Here is a 17,306-nt window from a genome sequence, read left to right as displayed (position 1 = left end):
CGGGTCCACCCCCTCTTTAACTAGGTACATAGTTTGTGATTTCATTTTTGTGATATTAATGTACATTCTGTCGTTTTTTGTTCGAAATCAATGTACGTAACGATAAATGAGAGAAGTAAAAACAATAAAATCAAGATAGATAATTTGTTGTACAAGTGTTTCTCGTGAAATAATAATGATAATAAATTCCTGAATTTTTACCCCCACCTCTCTATAAACAAATACAGCGTTTATATATGTAGAGATGGAGTTTTGATAGTGAGACGGACATCAAGACTCGATATATGGATTTGTGTACAAGTTAACTTTGCACTGTCAGTGGTAAGGCGAGGTGAAATGGGGTTTAACGTCGCGTCCAAGATTACTGCACTTATATAGCGACGTGCATGTACGTGTGTGTGTGTGTGTGTGTGTGTGTGTGTGTGTGTGTGACTGCTTGTACTAATGCCGATTTGATAGCGCTACCTCACCGAGATACCATGCCGCAGTTTAACACGAATACCCAACACAGACACAGTATACTGACTCGGAGCCCACCAGTTTTTAGCCCCTTAATGCCAAGCGCCAGCTGCAGGCAGGGTAACAAGAAGTACCATCTTTTAACGTCTTTTGGTATGACGCGGCCAGGGATCGAACCCCGGACCTTCGCTCTCCGGGCAGCCGATCTACCACTAGACCACGGAGGCGGTCAGTCGGTGGTACTCACCCCTATTGTGACTGGACTGAGTCCGTACCAGCAGATCTTCCACCACAGGAACCAGTTATAGCCGGTCATAATCCGGATATCGTTACAGAACCTGTTGGCACCTGGCAGGAGCGAAAACAACAACAGCATGCTTCACAAACATTTCACAAACAAACAAAGAATTGAAAAATCTTTTTCTCCTTGTGGGGATTCCGGATGGAATCGGGTGGTCAGATGGCTTGATAGCATTGGGCCGTGATCAACCACTCGTTTGTCTGTCCCAGGGCCCGTCGGGATAAACTTCCTAACATATTACAATCAAATTGGAACAAACTCAATGTTCAGTGAGACACTATATTCTCCAGTGATAGACACAGCCCGAAAGTTACCATTAACCATTTATCAACAGAGATTATCATATACCCATCAATGATATGAGGTATTTTGCATGTGCGACGGAGACATGGAGACGGCCGTATCACAGGGGGCGTAACCAGACCCGTATTACACCCCTAGCGGCCTGATATGGCTTGTCAATGCATTTTAAATCATCCCGGGTGGTTAGAAATTAGAGTTACGTCCCTTGGTGCGTCGTCTGCTCGGCAAGCTTTCCGGTGACAATGTCTTCCAAACACGGTGAACATGTTTTTACAGACATACACACGATGTTTTTTTAAAAGAATGGAGACATTTTCCGATTTGATGTTATGGTATATGATAAAAAGCTTATTACAGGGCAGTTTATAGGACCGAAGGCTAGAGGGCGGATGAAGGGGCCGAGGGTTAATATTGGGTATGATATGAAAACATCACTGGGGAACTGGTGTTCTACTTACCATATACAAATATAACTGCTACCAACTCGAAGAACCCTATAATGATGAGGGTCCATCCCCCGACGAAATTGTCCATCAGCTGCAGCAGGTACATGCCCCCCTGAAGACCGATGATGAGTTCAGTTAATAGCGAAGTTGATGAAGTAGAAAGAAAATAAGTCGCACGTAATACTTCCATTTAACAAATAATTTATCATATAACTTTTTGGTTTCATTATTCTGTTAACATCTGTTGTATTTCGAAGTTAAAATGAACTGCAAATTCGAAACAGAGAGATAGATGTGAACAAGTAAAATATAGTCACTGAGTGAGTGAGTTCGTCGTAACGCTGCTTTGTGCTTAATTTAGTTAAATGGTAAAGGCACTAGCGGATACTGACACAATTAAGGGAGGCAACTCAGCCTTCACCACGTTTCCCTAATACTTATAAGGTAAACCGAGAGTCGACTTTGTGTAACAGATATGAACATGCACGAATTGGAACTTAGTTGTAAAGCTGGTTGTGTGTTGATTGTAAGCTAGTTGTAAGCTGGTTGTGTGTTGGTTGTAAGTTGGTTGCGTGTTGGTTGTGTGTTGGTTGTAAGTTGGCTGTGTGTTGGTTGTAAGTTGGCTGTGTGTTGGTTGTAAGCTGGTTGCGTGTTGGTTGTAGGTTGGTTGTGTGTTGGTTGTAGGTTGGTTGTGTGTTGGTTGTGTGTTGGTTGTGTGTTGATTGTGTGTTGATTGTAAGGTGACACAATTAAGGGAGGCAACTCAGCCTTCACCACGTTTCCCTAATACTTATAAGGTAAACCGAGAGTCGACTTTGTGTAACAGATATGAACATGCACGAATTGGAACTTAGTTGTAAAGCTGGTTGTGTGTTGATTGTAAGCTAGTTGTAAGCTGGTTGTGTGTTGGTTGTAAGTTGGTTGCGTGTTGGTTGTGTGTTGGTTGTAAGTTGGCTGTGTGTTGGTTGTAAGGTGGTTGTGTGTTGGTTGTAAGTTGGCTGTGTGTTGGTTGTAAGCTGGTTGTGTGTTGGTTGTAACTTGGCTGTGTGTTGGTTGTGTGTTGATTGTAAGCTAGTTGTAAGCTGGTTGTGTGTTGGTTGTAAGTTGGCTGTGTGTTGGTTGTGTGTTGGTTGTATGTTGATTGTAAGCTAGTTGTAAGGTGGTTGTGTGTTGGTTGTAAGTTGGCTGTGTGTTGGTTGTAAACTGGCTGTGTGTTGGTTGTAACTTGGCTGTGTGTTGGTTTTGTGTTGATTGTAAGCTAGTTGTAAGCTGGTTGTGTGTTGGTTGTGTGTTGATTGTAAGCTAGTTGTAAGGTGGTTGTGTGTTGGTTGTAAGTTGGCTGTGTGTTGGTTGTAAGCTGGTTGTGTGTTGGTTGTAAGTTGGCTGTATGTTGGTTGTAAGTTGGTTGTGTGTTGGTTGTGTGTTGATTGTAAGCTAGTTGTAAGGTTGTTGTGTGTTGGTTGTAAGTTGGCTGTGTGTTGGTTGTAAGCTGGTTGTGTGTTGGTTGTAAGTTGGCTGTGTGTTGGTTGTAAGTTGGTTGTGTGTTGGTTGTGTGATGGGTGTAAGCTGGCTGTAAGCCGGTTGTAAATTGGTTGTAAGTTGGTTGTGTGTTGGTTGTAAGTTGGCTGTGTGTTGGTTGTAAGCTGGTTGTGTGATGGGTGTAAGTTGGTTGTGTGTTGGTTGTAAGTTGGTTGTGTGTTGGTTGTAAGCTGGCTGTAAGCCGGTTGTAAACTGGTTGTGTGATGGGTGTAAGTTGGTTGTGTGTTGGTTGTAAGTTGGTTGTGTGTTGATTGTAAGCAAGTTGTAAGATGGTTGTGTGTTGGTTGTAAGTTGGTTGCGTGTTGGTTGTAGGTTGGTTGTAAGTTGGTTGTGTGTTGATTGTAAGCTAGTTGTAAGGTGGTTGTGTGTTGGTTGTAAGTTGGTTGTGTGTTGGTTGTAAGTTGGCTGTGTGATGGGTGTAAGCTGGCTGTAAGCCGGTTGTAGATTGGTTGTGTGATGGGTGTAAGTTGGTTGAAGGTTGGTTGTAAGTTGGTTGTGTGTTGGTTGTAAGCCGGTTGTAAATTGGTTGTGAGTTTGTTGTAAATTGGTTGTAAGTTGGTTGTAGCAATTACGGTTGACGTCCTGTACTCACGGGTGTCGTCAGGGGCAGCCCCAGTATGAAGAACAGGAAACAGATCCCCAGGATCACCCAGGTCTTTTTCGGTCTGAGTGCGGGGAACTGGTCCAAGCATCCAGTCAGCACCGTCTCCAGCATGGCGAACTACAGACGAATACACCAGTCTATTGCGTTACTCTTTTATCTCAGGCCCACATACGTATGTCACGACTAATTACAACATTACTGCGGTTCTGTGTAGATGGCAACCAAGCTTACAATATGTAGGTTTGTATAAAATGTACATTATACTCCGAGCCAAAACGATACACAGACCAGGGCCTCTATCCACAAAGCTATCTTAGCGAAAAGGTGGTCGTAATTCCCATACTTTAACATAAGCTTGCTTTGTGCAACTGGGCCCATAACTGGACATGGATGGCTGACTACTTTGGACTGGGCCATTCTAAATGCAGTGTTGCGCTAGTTGTATGTACATGTTCAAGGATTAACCTTGAATGTTTTACCTGTGAGAGAAAATCCCCCCTGGTCTAAAAGCGATGAGATTTTTTGGCGTGTGATGAGATTTTGCTAATTTTCAGAGACATTTTGTCTTCCCACAGTGGAAACTATATTTGATATTCGGTATTTGTGACTCGAATTATGTTGCAGTTAATATTACTAGATTATATAGATACATCGATATTTTCGAACATTAATTATCCGAATGTGAATATTTAAAAATATTAGCATTAGTATCAACAAATATATGCATTCGTAGTTTGCTTACTTTAGGAGAAAATACATTAATATTTATGTATTTCGGTTTATTGTCGACTTTAGGAGGAATTATTGGCGAGAATAATTATAGATAAGGCATGTTTACCACCATCAGCTGTTTCTTTCATTGGCATGCGGGAAACAAACAATTTATTATTTGTAATTTAATATATTCAAAGCGATGACATGAAATAGCGGCAGTTGTAAATGCTGTAACAGTTTGTTGGCAAAAAATATATAATTTACATTCCAATGCGTTCGTCAATTTCACTGTCTTGTTGTGTCTGCAGTGTGTACTGTATCAAAGACCGGGTGTCTGAGCGTATCAAATGAAATCTTATCAATATGGACTTTTTTAATTAATAAGAAGTGACAGTTCATTATACATTGATTTTGGCGCAGGTTCACCCTTTTGTTTAAATTAGCAACAATTAAGTCAATTATTTCACACAGAAGGCGGCATGTTTGCCATTTGCAGCCAGAAAATGTTTACGAGTAACCTAAAGTTGAAAAGACTGTTGACATTCATGATGTTTATGAGTTTCATTTGAATGATTAAGTTAGTTTTCAATACATATGGACAAATCTGGAAGAAAACATATCGTAGCATATTCTAAAAAATCTCCAACATGCTGTTTGGCTACTAGAAATAGTTCAAAATTCGTACGTAATTCAAGCACGTTGGCCATTCTCAAGAGGGTATACGTTCATAAAAAAAACCATTGCTGTCTTATCTAAAGTCTAGGCGAATCTCATCTAAAATACGATCGTTTTTGATCTGAAATTTGTATAGAGTTGTATGTATTTTCTTTTAGGTTTTGTTTTGTCATTACAAAATCGAAATTTGCTTGTGTTTTGAAACTTAACCCGTGATTGACTTTTTTCTCTTGATTTCTGCACGGATGCACATACATGCACGTCCTTGATTTCTGCTAGGATTTAAGCGACAAGAAGATACGGTTAATGACGACTTGACTATCACCGAATACGACTTGACAATCAGGTATAAAAACATGTAGTGCAAAGCTCCACGCAGTGCTATAGGAATCAGTAATGCACAGTAAGTGATGACATGCAGTGTTGCGAGTGTTTCGATTGACAACTTTTGACGATTGAAGAAACTATGGAGTAAGTTTTTAATTGACATTTTTAGGTACAGTAGATCAGGGTTCACTCAAGGAATTTTCTGACATGGGCCCTGCGTGTGAAAATTTCAAATATTCCCGAGGTACGCCCATACAGCACAATGTTAAAATGCCTCATTGTATTTGAAAATGTGGGCCTAGAATTATCCTAGCAGATAAGTTTATTCAAGTAATACGACTTTTTCGATGTTTGTAGGTGAGTGAGTGAGTATGGTTTTACGCCGCTTTTAGCAATATTCCAGCAATATCACGGCGGGGGACACAAGAAATGGGTTTCACACATTGTACCCATGTCGGGAATCGAACCCGGGTTTCCGGCGTGGCGTGCCAACGCTCTAACCACTAGGCTACCCGACCGCCCCTGTTTGTAGGTGGAGATGAGAGTGTCAATGCGGATAAAACTATTGAAAGATGTACGCTATTTTCAATCGCGCTGAATTAATGTTTATGCGATATCTCTATTAACTATGCGAGAATATCGCGGAACGCGGCCTAAGTCAGTCGCTGCAGGTTTTTACCTTTTTACCATCCAAAACTGGCGTCCACAGGAGATATCGTTTGGGTGAGACCAAGTGACGTCTCCAGAAGGATATATCGTTGCAATAAAATTAGCATCACAATGCCTTGCAGAACATTTTGACGTCATCGGTTACAGGACGTCACAATCAAATTACGTCACTAATATCTCTGCCACTGAATCTTGTTAGCTGTCTATTTACCCTCAAGACACTGGTTGTTATTGTTTACAAACTGAAAAAGTTGGAAGAATGATTTTCAGTAGCAGTGCCATCAGTGATGTCATTTGAGTGTGACGTTATGGTTACCAATGACGTCAAAGTGGTCTGCAAAGCATTGTGATGCAATTTTATTGCTGCGATATCTACAATGTAGGTACACCAAAGCGATATCTGATGTGGTAGACAGTTTTGGATGATAAATAGAGAATCTCACCCGAGTGTCTTTTAATATCAAATATATCAACACGAGTTGATAAAAGTGGCAAAATTCCGAGGCTTGCCGAGGATTTTTACCACTTTTATCAACGAGTGTTGATATATTTGATATCAAAAGACACGAGAGTGAGATTTTATTTATCATCTAACATCATTCTTCCAATTTTTTCAATTTGTAGACAGTAATTAGCAGTGTTTTCAGTGTAAAATGTACTGCTAACAGCTTCAGTAGCAGAGCCATTAGTGATGTCATTTGATTGTGACGTCATGGTAACCGGTGACGTCACAATGGTCTGCAAAGCATTGTGATGTCATTTCATTGCTGCGATATCTACAGTGTAGATATCGCTTGATCTAATCCAAGCGATATCTCCTGTGGGAGCCAGTTTTGGATGATAAATAGAATTTCATCCTCGTGTCTTTTGACATCAAATATCGTCGCTAAAAGTTTATAACTTTTATCTCACTGGTGTGAGCTTCTCGATATACACAGCACTAAAGGTAGAACCGGACAAGCAACTTGTGTAATGGCTGATCACCCACCTGACTGTCGAGGCCCAGAGTGATCAACATGAAGAAGAAGAGGATGGACCACAGCGTGGATGGAGGGAGGCTGGACACTGCCTCTGGGTACACGGTGAACGCCAGACCCGCACCTGAAACAGATACAGGTCCTACATCTGCTCTTACTGATTACAATTATTATGATCACAAGTGTCGATGTCCGGTTAAATGTTACATCATGTGATCTGGGACCTCTGTCCCGTCTATGTTTCTATACCTTGGTTCTGAGTCTGTCTACTGACCGCCTGTAATTTCACCACGGTTCTAACTTTGTCTACTGACAGCCTATGATTGCCCCCTGATTCTAAGCCCGTCCTACTGACCGCATATGATTGCACCCTGGCTCTAAGTCTGTCTACTGACCACCTGTGATTTCACCCCGGTTCTAAGTCTGTCTACTGACCGCTTGTGATTTCACCCGGTTCTAAGTCTGTCTACTGACCGCCTGTGATTTCACCCGGTTCTAAGACTGTCTACTGACCGCCTGTGACTTCATCCCGGTTCTAAGTCTGTCTACTGACCGCCTATGATTGCACCCTGGTTCTAAGCCCGTCCTACTGACCGCCTGTGACTTCACCCCGGTTCTAAGTCTGTCTACTGACCGTCTTTGATTGCACCCTGGTTCTAAGCCCGTCCTACTGACCGCCTGTGATTTCACCCTCTGGTTCTAAGTCTGCCCTACTAACCGTCTTTGATTGCACCCTGGTTCTAAGCCCGTCCTACTGACCGCCTGTGATTTCACCCGGTTCTAAGTCTGTCTACTGACAGCCTATGATTGCACCCTGGTTCTAAGCCCGTCCTACTGACCGCCTGTGATTTCACCCTCTGGTTCAAAGCCTGCCCTACTGACCGCCTGTGACTTCACCCGGTTCTAAGTCTGTCTACTGACCGCCTGTGATTGCACCCTGGTTCTAAGCCCGTCCTACTGACCGCCTGTGATTTCACCCGGTTCTAAGTCTGTCTACTGACAGCCTATGATTGCACCCTGGTTCTAAGTCTGTCTACTGACCGTCTATGATTGCACCCTGGTTCTAAGTCTGTCTACTGACCGCCTGTGATTTCACCCTGGTTCTAAGTCTGTCTACTGACCGCCTGTGATTTCACCCAGTTCTAAGTCTGTCTACTGACCGTCTATGATTGCACCCTGGTTCTAAGTCTGTCTACTGACCGCCTGTGATTTCACCCGGTTCTAAGTCTGCCCTACTGACCGTCTATGATTGCACCCTGGTTCTAAGTCTGTCTACTGACCGCCTGTGATTGCACCCTGGTTCTAAGTCTGTCTACTGACCGCCTGTGATTGCACCCTGGTTCTAAGTCTGTCTACTGACCGTCTTTGATTGCACCCTGGTTCTAAGCCCGTCCTACTGACCGTCTGTGATTTCACCCTGGTTCTAAGCCCGTCCTACTGACCGCCTATGATTTCACCCTCTGGTTCTAAGTCTGCCCCACTGACCGTCTTTGATTGCACCCTGGTTCTAAGCCCGTCCTACTGACCGTCTGTGATTTCACCCCGGTTCTAAGACTGTCTACTGACCGCCTGTGATTTCACCCTCTGGTTCAAAGTCTGTCTACTGACCGTCTTTGTTTGGACCCTGGTTCTAAGCTCGTCCTACTGACCGCCTGTGATTTCACCCTCTGGTTCTAAGTCTGCCCTACTGACCGTCTATGATTGCACCCTGGTTCTAAGTCTGTCTACTGACCGTCTATGATTGCACCCTGGTTCTAAGTCTGTCTACTGACCGCCTGTGATTTCACCCTGGTTCTAAGTCTGTCTACTGACCGCCTGTGATTTCACCCAGTTCTAAGTCTGTCTACTGACCGTCTATGATTGCACCCTGGTTCTAAGTCTGTCTACTGACCGCCTGTGATTTCACCCGGTTCTAAGTCTGCCCTACTGACCGTCTATGATTGCACCCTGGTTCTAAGTCTGTCTACTGACCGCCTGTGATTGCACCCTGGTTCTAAGTCTGTCTACTGACCGCCTGTGATTGCACCCTGGTTCTAAGTCTGTCTACTGACCGTCTATGATTGCACACCGGTTCTAAGTCTGTCTACTGACCGCCTGTGATTTCACCCGGTTCTAAGTCTGTCTACTGACCGCCTGTGATTTCACCCGGTTCTAAGTCTGTCTACTGACCGCCTGTGATTGCACCCTGGTTCTAAGTCTGTCTACTGATCGCGTGTGATTTCACCCTCTGGTTCTAAGTCTGTCTACTGACCGCCTGTGATTTCACCCTCTGGTTCTAAGTCTGCCCTACTGACCGCCTGTAATTTCACCCTCTGGTTCTAAGTCTGTCTACTGACCGCCTGTGACTTCACCCCGGTTCTAAGACTGTCTACTGACCGCCTATGATTTCACCCTCTGGTTCTAAGTCTGCCCTACTGACCGTCTTTGATTGCACCCTGGTTCTAAGACTGTCTACTGACCGCCTGTGATTGCACCCTGGTTCTAAGACTGTCTACTGACCGTCTTTGATTGCACCCTGGTTCTAAGACCGTCCTACTGACCGTCTGTAGCGACATCCTTAATGTCGACTCCCAGCTTGCCGGCCATGTAGCCAAGGTAGGAAAAGATGACAAAGCCGGCGAAGATGCATGTGATGGAGTCCCCGAGGGATACGATGATGGAGTCTCTGCAACAGACAGGAAGACGCGTCTTCGTTGATTCCATTGGTTCAAGATGATACCGAAGAGGATGTTATACAGAAATATGACACAAGGACATTCGTTTGTTAATGATGTAACGTAATATGTTCGGCCAAGAAACATAGTAAGATTCTCATATTCCAAGATTAAATGATATTTCCTTTCTTCCAGTCGACTGTTCTCCCAACTTTTAAAGCATGTGTTTGCTGCTTGATGGTCAGTTAATCGATATCTATTCTATGAGACTCATGATGCCAAAGGCCAACAGTACATAATCGAGGTAGAATGTCCGGGTAGAAAAATCGGGGTAGAATAGGTCTTCAGTAACCCATGCTTGCCGTAAAAGGCGACTGTGCTTGTCGTAAGGGGCGAAGAACGGGATCGGGTGGTCAGGATCGCTGACTTGGTTGATGCATGTCATTGTATCCTAATTGTATAGATATATGCTCATGATGTAAATCACTGGGTTGTCTGGTCCAGTATTTCAGTTATATCACGTCGTATAGGCCTAGGGCCTTTGGCCTCATAGAAAAATCATCGAAGCAGATCTGGATTTCAAAGCACCACCAACGGATCCTGTCCGCCAAGGGACGCAACTCTTCAGAGAGTTACGGCGCCTTCGCTTAGAGTGACATCCCCGCGAGAAAGCTGCACCACAACTAGGACTGGTATATATTTACAGGTAGCCGCCGGAGGTAGCCGCCACGGGGCGCGAGAACCGAGAACCCACCTGATGATGTTATTGTGGAACCTGTTGTAACTGGACAACGTGACCAGGCCTCCGCCTGCTATGGACATGGAGAAGAATATCTGGTTGGCGGCGTCCTTCCATACCTGGAAACAACACAATGTGGGAACAGATACAGCAAGCGTTGGCGTGTGTTCAGTAGTTAAAAGTAGTAGCTGTAGAAGGGATAGTCAATTGCATTTGACCCACGCTGTAATGTAAATCATGAAATTAACGCGACACTTAATTAATGCGAGAAAAGGCCACAAACATTTTTTTTCATGATTTACGGTAAATAGGTGTTCCTGTTTGAGGTGTCATCACTTTGATAATGCAGAACAGATGTTCATGGCCAGTATAATTTATGAATTATCTGAGGTAGCTACGCGATAAATCGCAAAGAACAATGATGAACGAAGCATGGTTTATTTCACCATAAAACATTTACAAAAGTGCACAGCATCACACATTTACACAAGTGCACAGCATCACACATTTACACAAGTGCACAGAGTCACACATTTACACAAGTGCACAGCATCGCAAACAGCATCACACATTTACACAAGTGCACAGCATCACACATTTACACAAGTGCACAGCATCACACATTTACACAAGTGCACAGCATCACACATTTACACAAGTGCACAGCATCGCACATTTACACCGTTACAAAGTCACACATTCAGACTGTCATGCATACATGCACACACACACACGTGTATACAGCATGTGCCCCACCACACCGTCACAAATACACAGGGCCTACCCTGGCGTCACCAAGTCTGGCAAAGTCCGGCACTATGAAGTAGTAGATTCCTTCGGAAGCGTTCGGCAATGTTACTCCGCGGAAAAACAGTATAAGCAAGACGACGTATGGGAAGATGGCGGTGAAGTAGACAACCTAGAAGAGAGTTAGTCAGCAGCTGAATAATTATATAAATATAATCTCCAAAGATCACATCAAGTAGTGATGACACCAGGTGTTCGCGGAATGGCCCGTCACAAACACATGCAAAGGCAAGTCAATTGTTCACCTTAAACCACACGGGAACATGTGGTACTAGTCAAAATAACAATGTCTCAAGGTCCTTATTTTTCAAGACAAAGGTTCTCTCGTTAAGCATAGGGAATTGGAAAATAATGACAATTTGAGAAATCTTTAACTACACGACACAGAGGTGAGTGAGTGAGTTGGGTTCAACGCCGCTTTTAACAGTATTCCAGTCATATCACGTCGTGTCAGACTAATGTGGGAGGAAAGCCCGAAGTGATTGAGGTCTCAGACGTTTACCACTTCGGTGAAACCCACGAGCACGGGTATGGTGCTGACAAACCTAGAAACATAATCGAGGCGAACCGGGATTCGAACCTACAATCATAGGTTTCTGGCGTGCCCAAGGGACGCAACTCTGCACAGTGAATCGCTGCGCTTTAGACGACTGGGCCACCCGTGCCCCCACAGGAAACAGAAACACAGAACAACGTACGGCGATCTCCTACAGGAACAAAGGGAAAGAGTCCCTACATCTCTTCACCCAGATGCGGCGACGTACCTTGCCAGTTGTCTTGATGCCCTTGATGAGGCAGAAGAAGCAGATGACCCAGGCTAGCATCAGGTTCAGAACAAGCCTCCAGTCGGGTAATCCAAAATCGTCAATACTGTCTGACATCTTAAGGGCGTGGTTCCTTGAACATACGCAAGAATCGCAAACATTTCAAGGGTAAATGTATTCTAATGGAGAAGCATGATAACATGATTACAATCACTTCAATAGAGGTGAATCCGTAGGGCCTGTTAATGATATTGTGTCATGTTGGGGTTACGTTTATTGGCCTAGTGGTTAAAGCGTTCGCTCGTCAAGCCGAAGACCCGGGTTCGATTCCCCACATAGGAACAAAGTGTGACGGCCATTTCTGGTGTCCACCGCCGTGATATTGCTTGAATATTGCTAGAAGCGCGTAAAACCATACTCACTCACTCATGAATGAATGAGATAACGCGTAGGTTACGTAGAGGCAGTTGTTGCCTAGACCCTGAAGATCCGGGGTAGAATAAGGTCTTCAGCAACCCATGCTTGCCGTAAAAGGCGACAATGTTTGTCGTAAGAGGCGACAAATGGGATCGGGTGGTCAGGCTCGCTGACTGGGTTGATGCATGCCATCGTATCCAAATTGCATGGATCGATGCTCATAATGTCAATCACTGGATTGTCTGGACCAGACTCGATTATTTACAGACCGCCGTCATATAGCTCGAATATTGCTGAGTGCGGTGATAAACAAAAAACTCCAAACAAACTTGTTTCCTTTGTTCCCTGTGTTGTGTTTGTAATACATACATAACAAAGAGCAAAAAAAAAGTTCAATGAATTTTAAATTTACTCATACTCTACACGTAGAAAGGGACATGTCCACACACGAACCATTCAAACACAACTGAAGTTGTGTACTGTAAAACACTATATAACAATCTACAATAGCGATTTTAGATTTTTTTCGGGACCCTTTATCCACGTCCTGTTTTGTTGACACAGAGGACATGCTTCAGTGAACACAACCTTATTGATTGCCATGTGGTCACAATTCCTTCACATGGCGGCCTAGGACACGATCAGTCCCGTTACACGTCGACTAACCATCTCCTAACTGTACATTAATACCGGCTACTTGTAAATAAATTATTTCCTTTTTATTTTCAAATAATTTTGAGTCCACACTAAGCATTCATAAGAAACAATATGTTTTTGTTTAAGTGCACAAATACATTTTTCAAATCGAAAATGAATAGAATAACAATATTTTTTACAAGGAAAATCGCTATAATTAATATTTATGTATGTTTGCATATTTCTGTCGGAAACATCTCAACACTTACGTCCAGTACTCTTCTGATGGGAGCGCCCTCTTCCGGCCAGTGCTGTCTTGAAATAGAGTTACGTTCCATAACCCCACGAATTCACCCTTCTCGTAGCAGGTGCCGTTGTTGTACACGTCCCCGTCAGCGCAGGTCACCTTCGGCAACTTCAAACTGCAGTCTGGGATGAGATCAAAGTTTGCATTCATGACATGCATCAGCGAGCTTGACCATCCGATTCCGTTAGCCGCCAATTACGACAAGCATAGTCGCCTTTTATGGCATGCATGGGTTGATGAAGATCTATTCCAACCCTTCACGGGTAAAAATAGACATTTATTTAAAATTGGCGATCGTCTTGGAAAAATAGTTGCCATCTTGTCGAAAAGGTAGCCATGTTGACAAATGGCAGCCATCTTGGATTTCAGGATGCATTGTTTTTTTCTAAACAACATTCCAAAGGCGATGAGTGAGTGAGTATGGTTTTACGCCGCTTTTAGCAATAATCCAGCAATATCACGGCGAGGGACACCAGAAATAGGCTTCACACAATGTACCCATGTCGGGAATCGAACCCGGGTCTTCGGCGTGACGAGCGAACGCTTCAACCACTAGGCTACCCGACCCAAAAAGGCGATGAACCATGGCAGTGTTTGTAGTGAGTGAGTGAGTGAGTTGGGTTTAACGCCGCTTTTAAAAGTATTCCAGTTGTATTACGGCGTGCCAGCTTAATGTGGGAGGAAAGCCCGAAGTGTACAGGTCTCAGACGTTTACCACTTCGGTGAAACCCACGAGCACGGGTATGGTGCTGACAAACCTAGAAACATAATCGAGGCGAACCGGGATTCGAACCCACAATAATAGGTTTCTGGCGAGCCCAAGGGACGCAACTCCACACAGGGAATTGCGGCGCCTTAGACAACTGGGAAACCTGTGCGCCGGCAGTGTCTGCAGTGAGTGAGTGAGTGAGTGAGTGAGTGAGTGGGTGGGTGGGTGGGTGTTTGAGTGAGTGAGTGAGTGAGTGAGTGAGTGAGTGAGTGAGTGAGTGGGTGGGTGAGTGGGTTGGGGTGAGTGAGTGAGTGAGTGAGTGAGTGAGTGAGTGAGTGAGTGAGTGAGTGAGTCGGGTGTCTGTCATTACCATGGGTGTTCCAGGCGTTGTCACACGTCTTCCACGGCAGCTCACTGGTGAAGGAGGCGAACAGATAGAACTGGGACCAGGCTAGGATCATGTTGTAGTAGATACTGGTCAGAGCGGACACGACGACCATAGCTATACCCACTCCTGAAACACCGCATCACATGTGTTAAACAGTTCATATTTTGTATAGATTTTGCTCATGTCGATATATATCTGTTTATATCTGTATGTACACATTTATATCCATATATATATATATATATATTATATACACATAGCTGTACACGGCTTTGTTCACAAACTCTACTGCGTCATAAATATACTTCTCTACACATTATGCATACGGCAGTGAAAGCATTATCAGAACATCGGAACGGAAATGAAAATATAAATATAATAAAAAGGAGAAATATTGAATGATCGATCCCTGCATGATGAAATACAGTAAACTACGGTTATAACGAAATCAAAGGGACTACTAATTTTAGTTCGTTTTAACCGTAGTTCGTTATAAGTACATATACAGCATGACTACAGCAAGTAGTCGGGGCCAAAAAGTAAGTTCGTTATATCCGTCAGTTCGTTATAAGCGTGTTCGTTATAACCGTAGTTTACTGTATAAGCAAACAACCTCAAAGAAGTAATTAAAGAGGTCAACAAGTCAAAGTCAGAGTCAAAGGGTTCCCGTAATGACGTACCTTAAAATGCCATTCTTTAGTTAACAGATTAAAAGGGTTGATGCATTTTTCGCTTCAATTAAACCACACTGGCCACGCCTCCATTAACTTGACCTGTCTTGTCAGGTGACGCACCTTTAGACCGATAGACTCCTTATCGACACTGTAGTCTAACATCAATACTCGAACTAGGCATAACTTGAATAGTCACATAAGTGGTGGGTTCGCAGGATAAAGCTAACGGATAAAAACGGTATCCATTGGGTCAAGTACGGATAAATATGCAAATATGAAAGGTCAGATAGGTACTACTTTCAGTGTTTACAAACAAACATGGCGTCGCCCTTGTCTATCAGCGATCGAGTCAGAATTGACACATCATACTATTTTTTCTATTATCTTTATTAAAATAATAGTCTCAGATACCGAATGGCTGCAGTTGGAACTATATATAATGCCTGTTGTGACAGTCCGACTGACTAATCACTACCCTTGTGGTGTAATATATTAATGCGCCATGTCTAGGAAACTGGCCATGTGTTGGTAAGGTTTTAGAGAATTAAGAATGGCATTCTATCATAAAGAGGTTATCACGTTTGTGTGTCTTGGGATGGTAAATATCCGGTAAATATCCTTTGTTAGGTATAGAGACTACGAATTCAGTTTGCACAGGCTCGCCAAACACAAATCTTTCCCCATAAGGGACATTTACCACCCCAAGACACTCTCAAATACCTCTATATATACATCCGATAGACTCAAGGACTTCGAGGTTTCGATGTTTAATGTTATCTCGCAGTGGAAACAGCAGTGTGACGAGAGTGTGTTGATGGACTTTCACACGGTACAACTAGTTGTATACAACTTGTCGCATGAAAATAAAGCATGTCCTACTCCGTAAAACTCACATCCAACAAGTTGCATGCCTCAAAAGTTGGCCCGACTTGTTGCATGCAACAAATTGTATACAACTAGTTGCACAGTGTGAATGTCCCTTTACATGATGACAAGCTATTCCAATATTCCGACCATCGATGTCAACAATGTTACCTTTAAACAACGGGGCGAACATCCAGCAGGTCATCGGTCCGCTGCTACAGAACTGCCCCAGGGAGGCCTCGAGGAAGAACAGCGGTACCCCCACAATGGCCATCATCAAGAGGAAGGGGAGAAGGAACGCCCCGCCCCCGTTCCTGTAGCAGAGATAGGGGAAGCGCCATACATTCCCCAGCCCCACCGCATACCCCAGCATGGACAGGATGAAGTCGAACCTCCCCGTCCAGTTGCCCCGCTCCTCGTTTTCATCCTCGCCGAATATCTGGGTGCGGCTGTTGGCGCCGTAGACGCTGTTCCCGTTGTGGGAACTCTGAAACACGGAGTCGGAAACATTGAGGAGGATTGCTTGTTCGAAACATGCTTCTGTTCCCTCAGCAGTAAATGGGTACCCGGTAGGATGTTAAAGTTCCAGCGTCTTATTGGGATGGGTTGTGTACTTCCCAGGGAGATAGAATTTGAGGTGAGGTGAGGTGAAATGGGGTTTAACGTCGCGTCCAAGATTATTGCACTTATATAGCGACGTGCATGTGTGTGTGTTTGTGTGGCCGCTTGTACTAGTCCGAACTGATGCCGATTTATAGTGCTAGCTGACTGGGATACCATGCCGCAGTTTAACATGAATACCCCACTCAGACACAGTATACTGACTCCGAGCCGACCAGTCCTTGTTTTAGCCCCTTAATGCCGAGCGCCAGACAGGGTAACAACAAGTACCATCTTTTAACGTCTTTTGGTATGACGCGGCCGGGGTAATAATGTAACGCTTTAGGATTGGATAAGGCGCACCACATATATCACATTATTATAGGGGCGGTCGGGTAGCCTAGTGGTTAAAGCGTTCGCTCGTCACGCCAAAAACCCGGGTTCGATTCCCGACATGGGTACAATGTGTGAAGCCCATTTCTGGTGTCCCCCGCCGTGATATTGCTGGAATATTGCTAAAAGCGGCGTAAAACCATACTCAGTCAGTCAGTCATATTATTATAGGGGCGGTCGGGTAGCCTAGTGGTTAAAGCGTTCGCTCGTCACGCCGAAGACCCGGGTTCGATTCCCGACATGGGTACAATGTGTGAAGCCCATTTCTGGTGTCCCCCGCCGTGATATTGCTGGAATATTGCTAAAAGCGGCGTAAAACCATACTCAGTTGGTCAGTCAT

The 17,306-nt window shown here is 44.1% G+C and overlaps 1 protein-coding gene across 1 annotated transcript in view; it reads right to left on the bottom strand.

Annotated features, from left to right (window-relative positions):
• Positions 1-17,306, bottom strand: part of LOC124113940 (sodium- and chloride-dependent glycine transporter 1-like) — a 38,943-nt gene that overhangs the window by 4,250 nt on the left and 17,387 nt on the right. The window contains exons 3-13 of the mRNA XM_046474442.2: positions 16,145-16,460; positions 14,418-14,561; positions 13,301-13,460; positions 11,979-12,111; positions 11,192-11,326; positions 10,423-10,526; positions 9,555-9,679; positions 7,026-7,138; positions 3,641-3,769; positions 1,522-1,621; positions 707-807 (exon numbers count right to left, since the gene is read on the bottom strand). Of these exons, the coding sequence (XP_046330398.2) occupies positions 707-807; positions 1,522-1,621; positions 3,641-3,769; positions 7,026-7,138; positions 9,555-9,679; positions 10,423-10,526; positions 11,192-11,326; positions 11,979-12,111; positions 13,301-13,460; positions 14,418-14,561; positions 16,145-16,460 (1,560 nt within the window). The remainder of the gene's footprint in view (positions 1-706; positions 808-1,521; positions 1,622-3,640; positions 3,770-7,025; positions 7,139-9,554; positions 9,680-10,422; positions 10,527-11,191; positions 11,327-11,978; positions 12,112-13,300; positions 13,461-14,417; positions 14,562-16,144; positions 16,461-17,306) is intronic.

This window comes from Haliotis rufescens, unplaced genomic scaffold (genome assembly GCF_023055435.1).
Source record: "Haliotis rufescens isolate VD_foot unplaced genomic scaffold, xgHalRufe1.0.p SCAF_16, whole genome shotgun sequence".
NCBI classification, from domain to species: domain Eukaryota; kingdom Metazoa; phylum Mollusca; class Gastropoda; order Lepetellida; family Haliotidae; genus Haliotis; species Haliotis rufescens.
The sequence above is the reverse complement of the archived record's forward strand: the minus strand, read 5'-3'. Positions and strand labels throughout refer to the sequence as shown.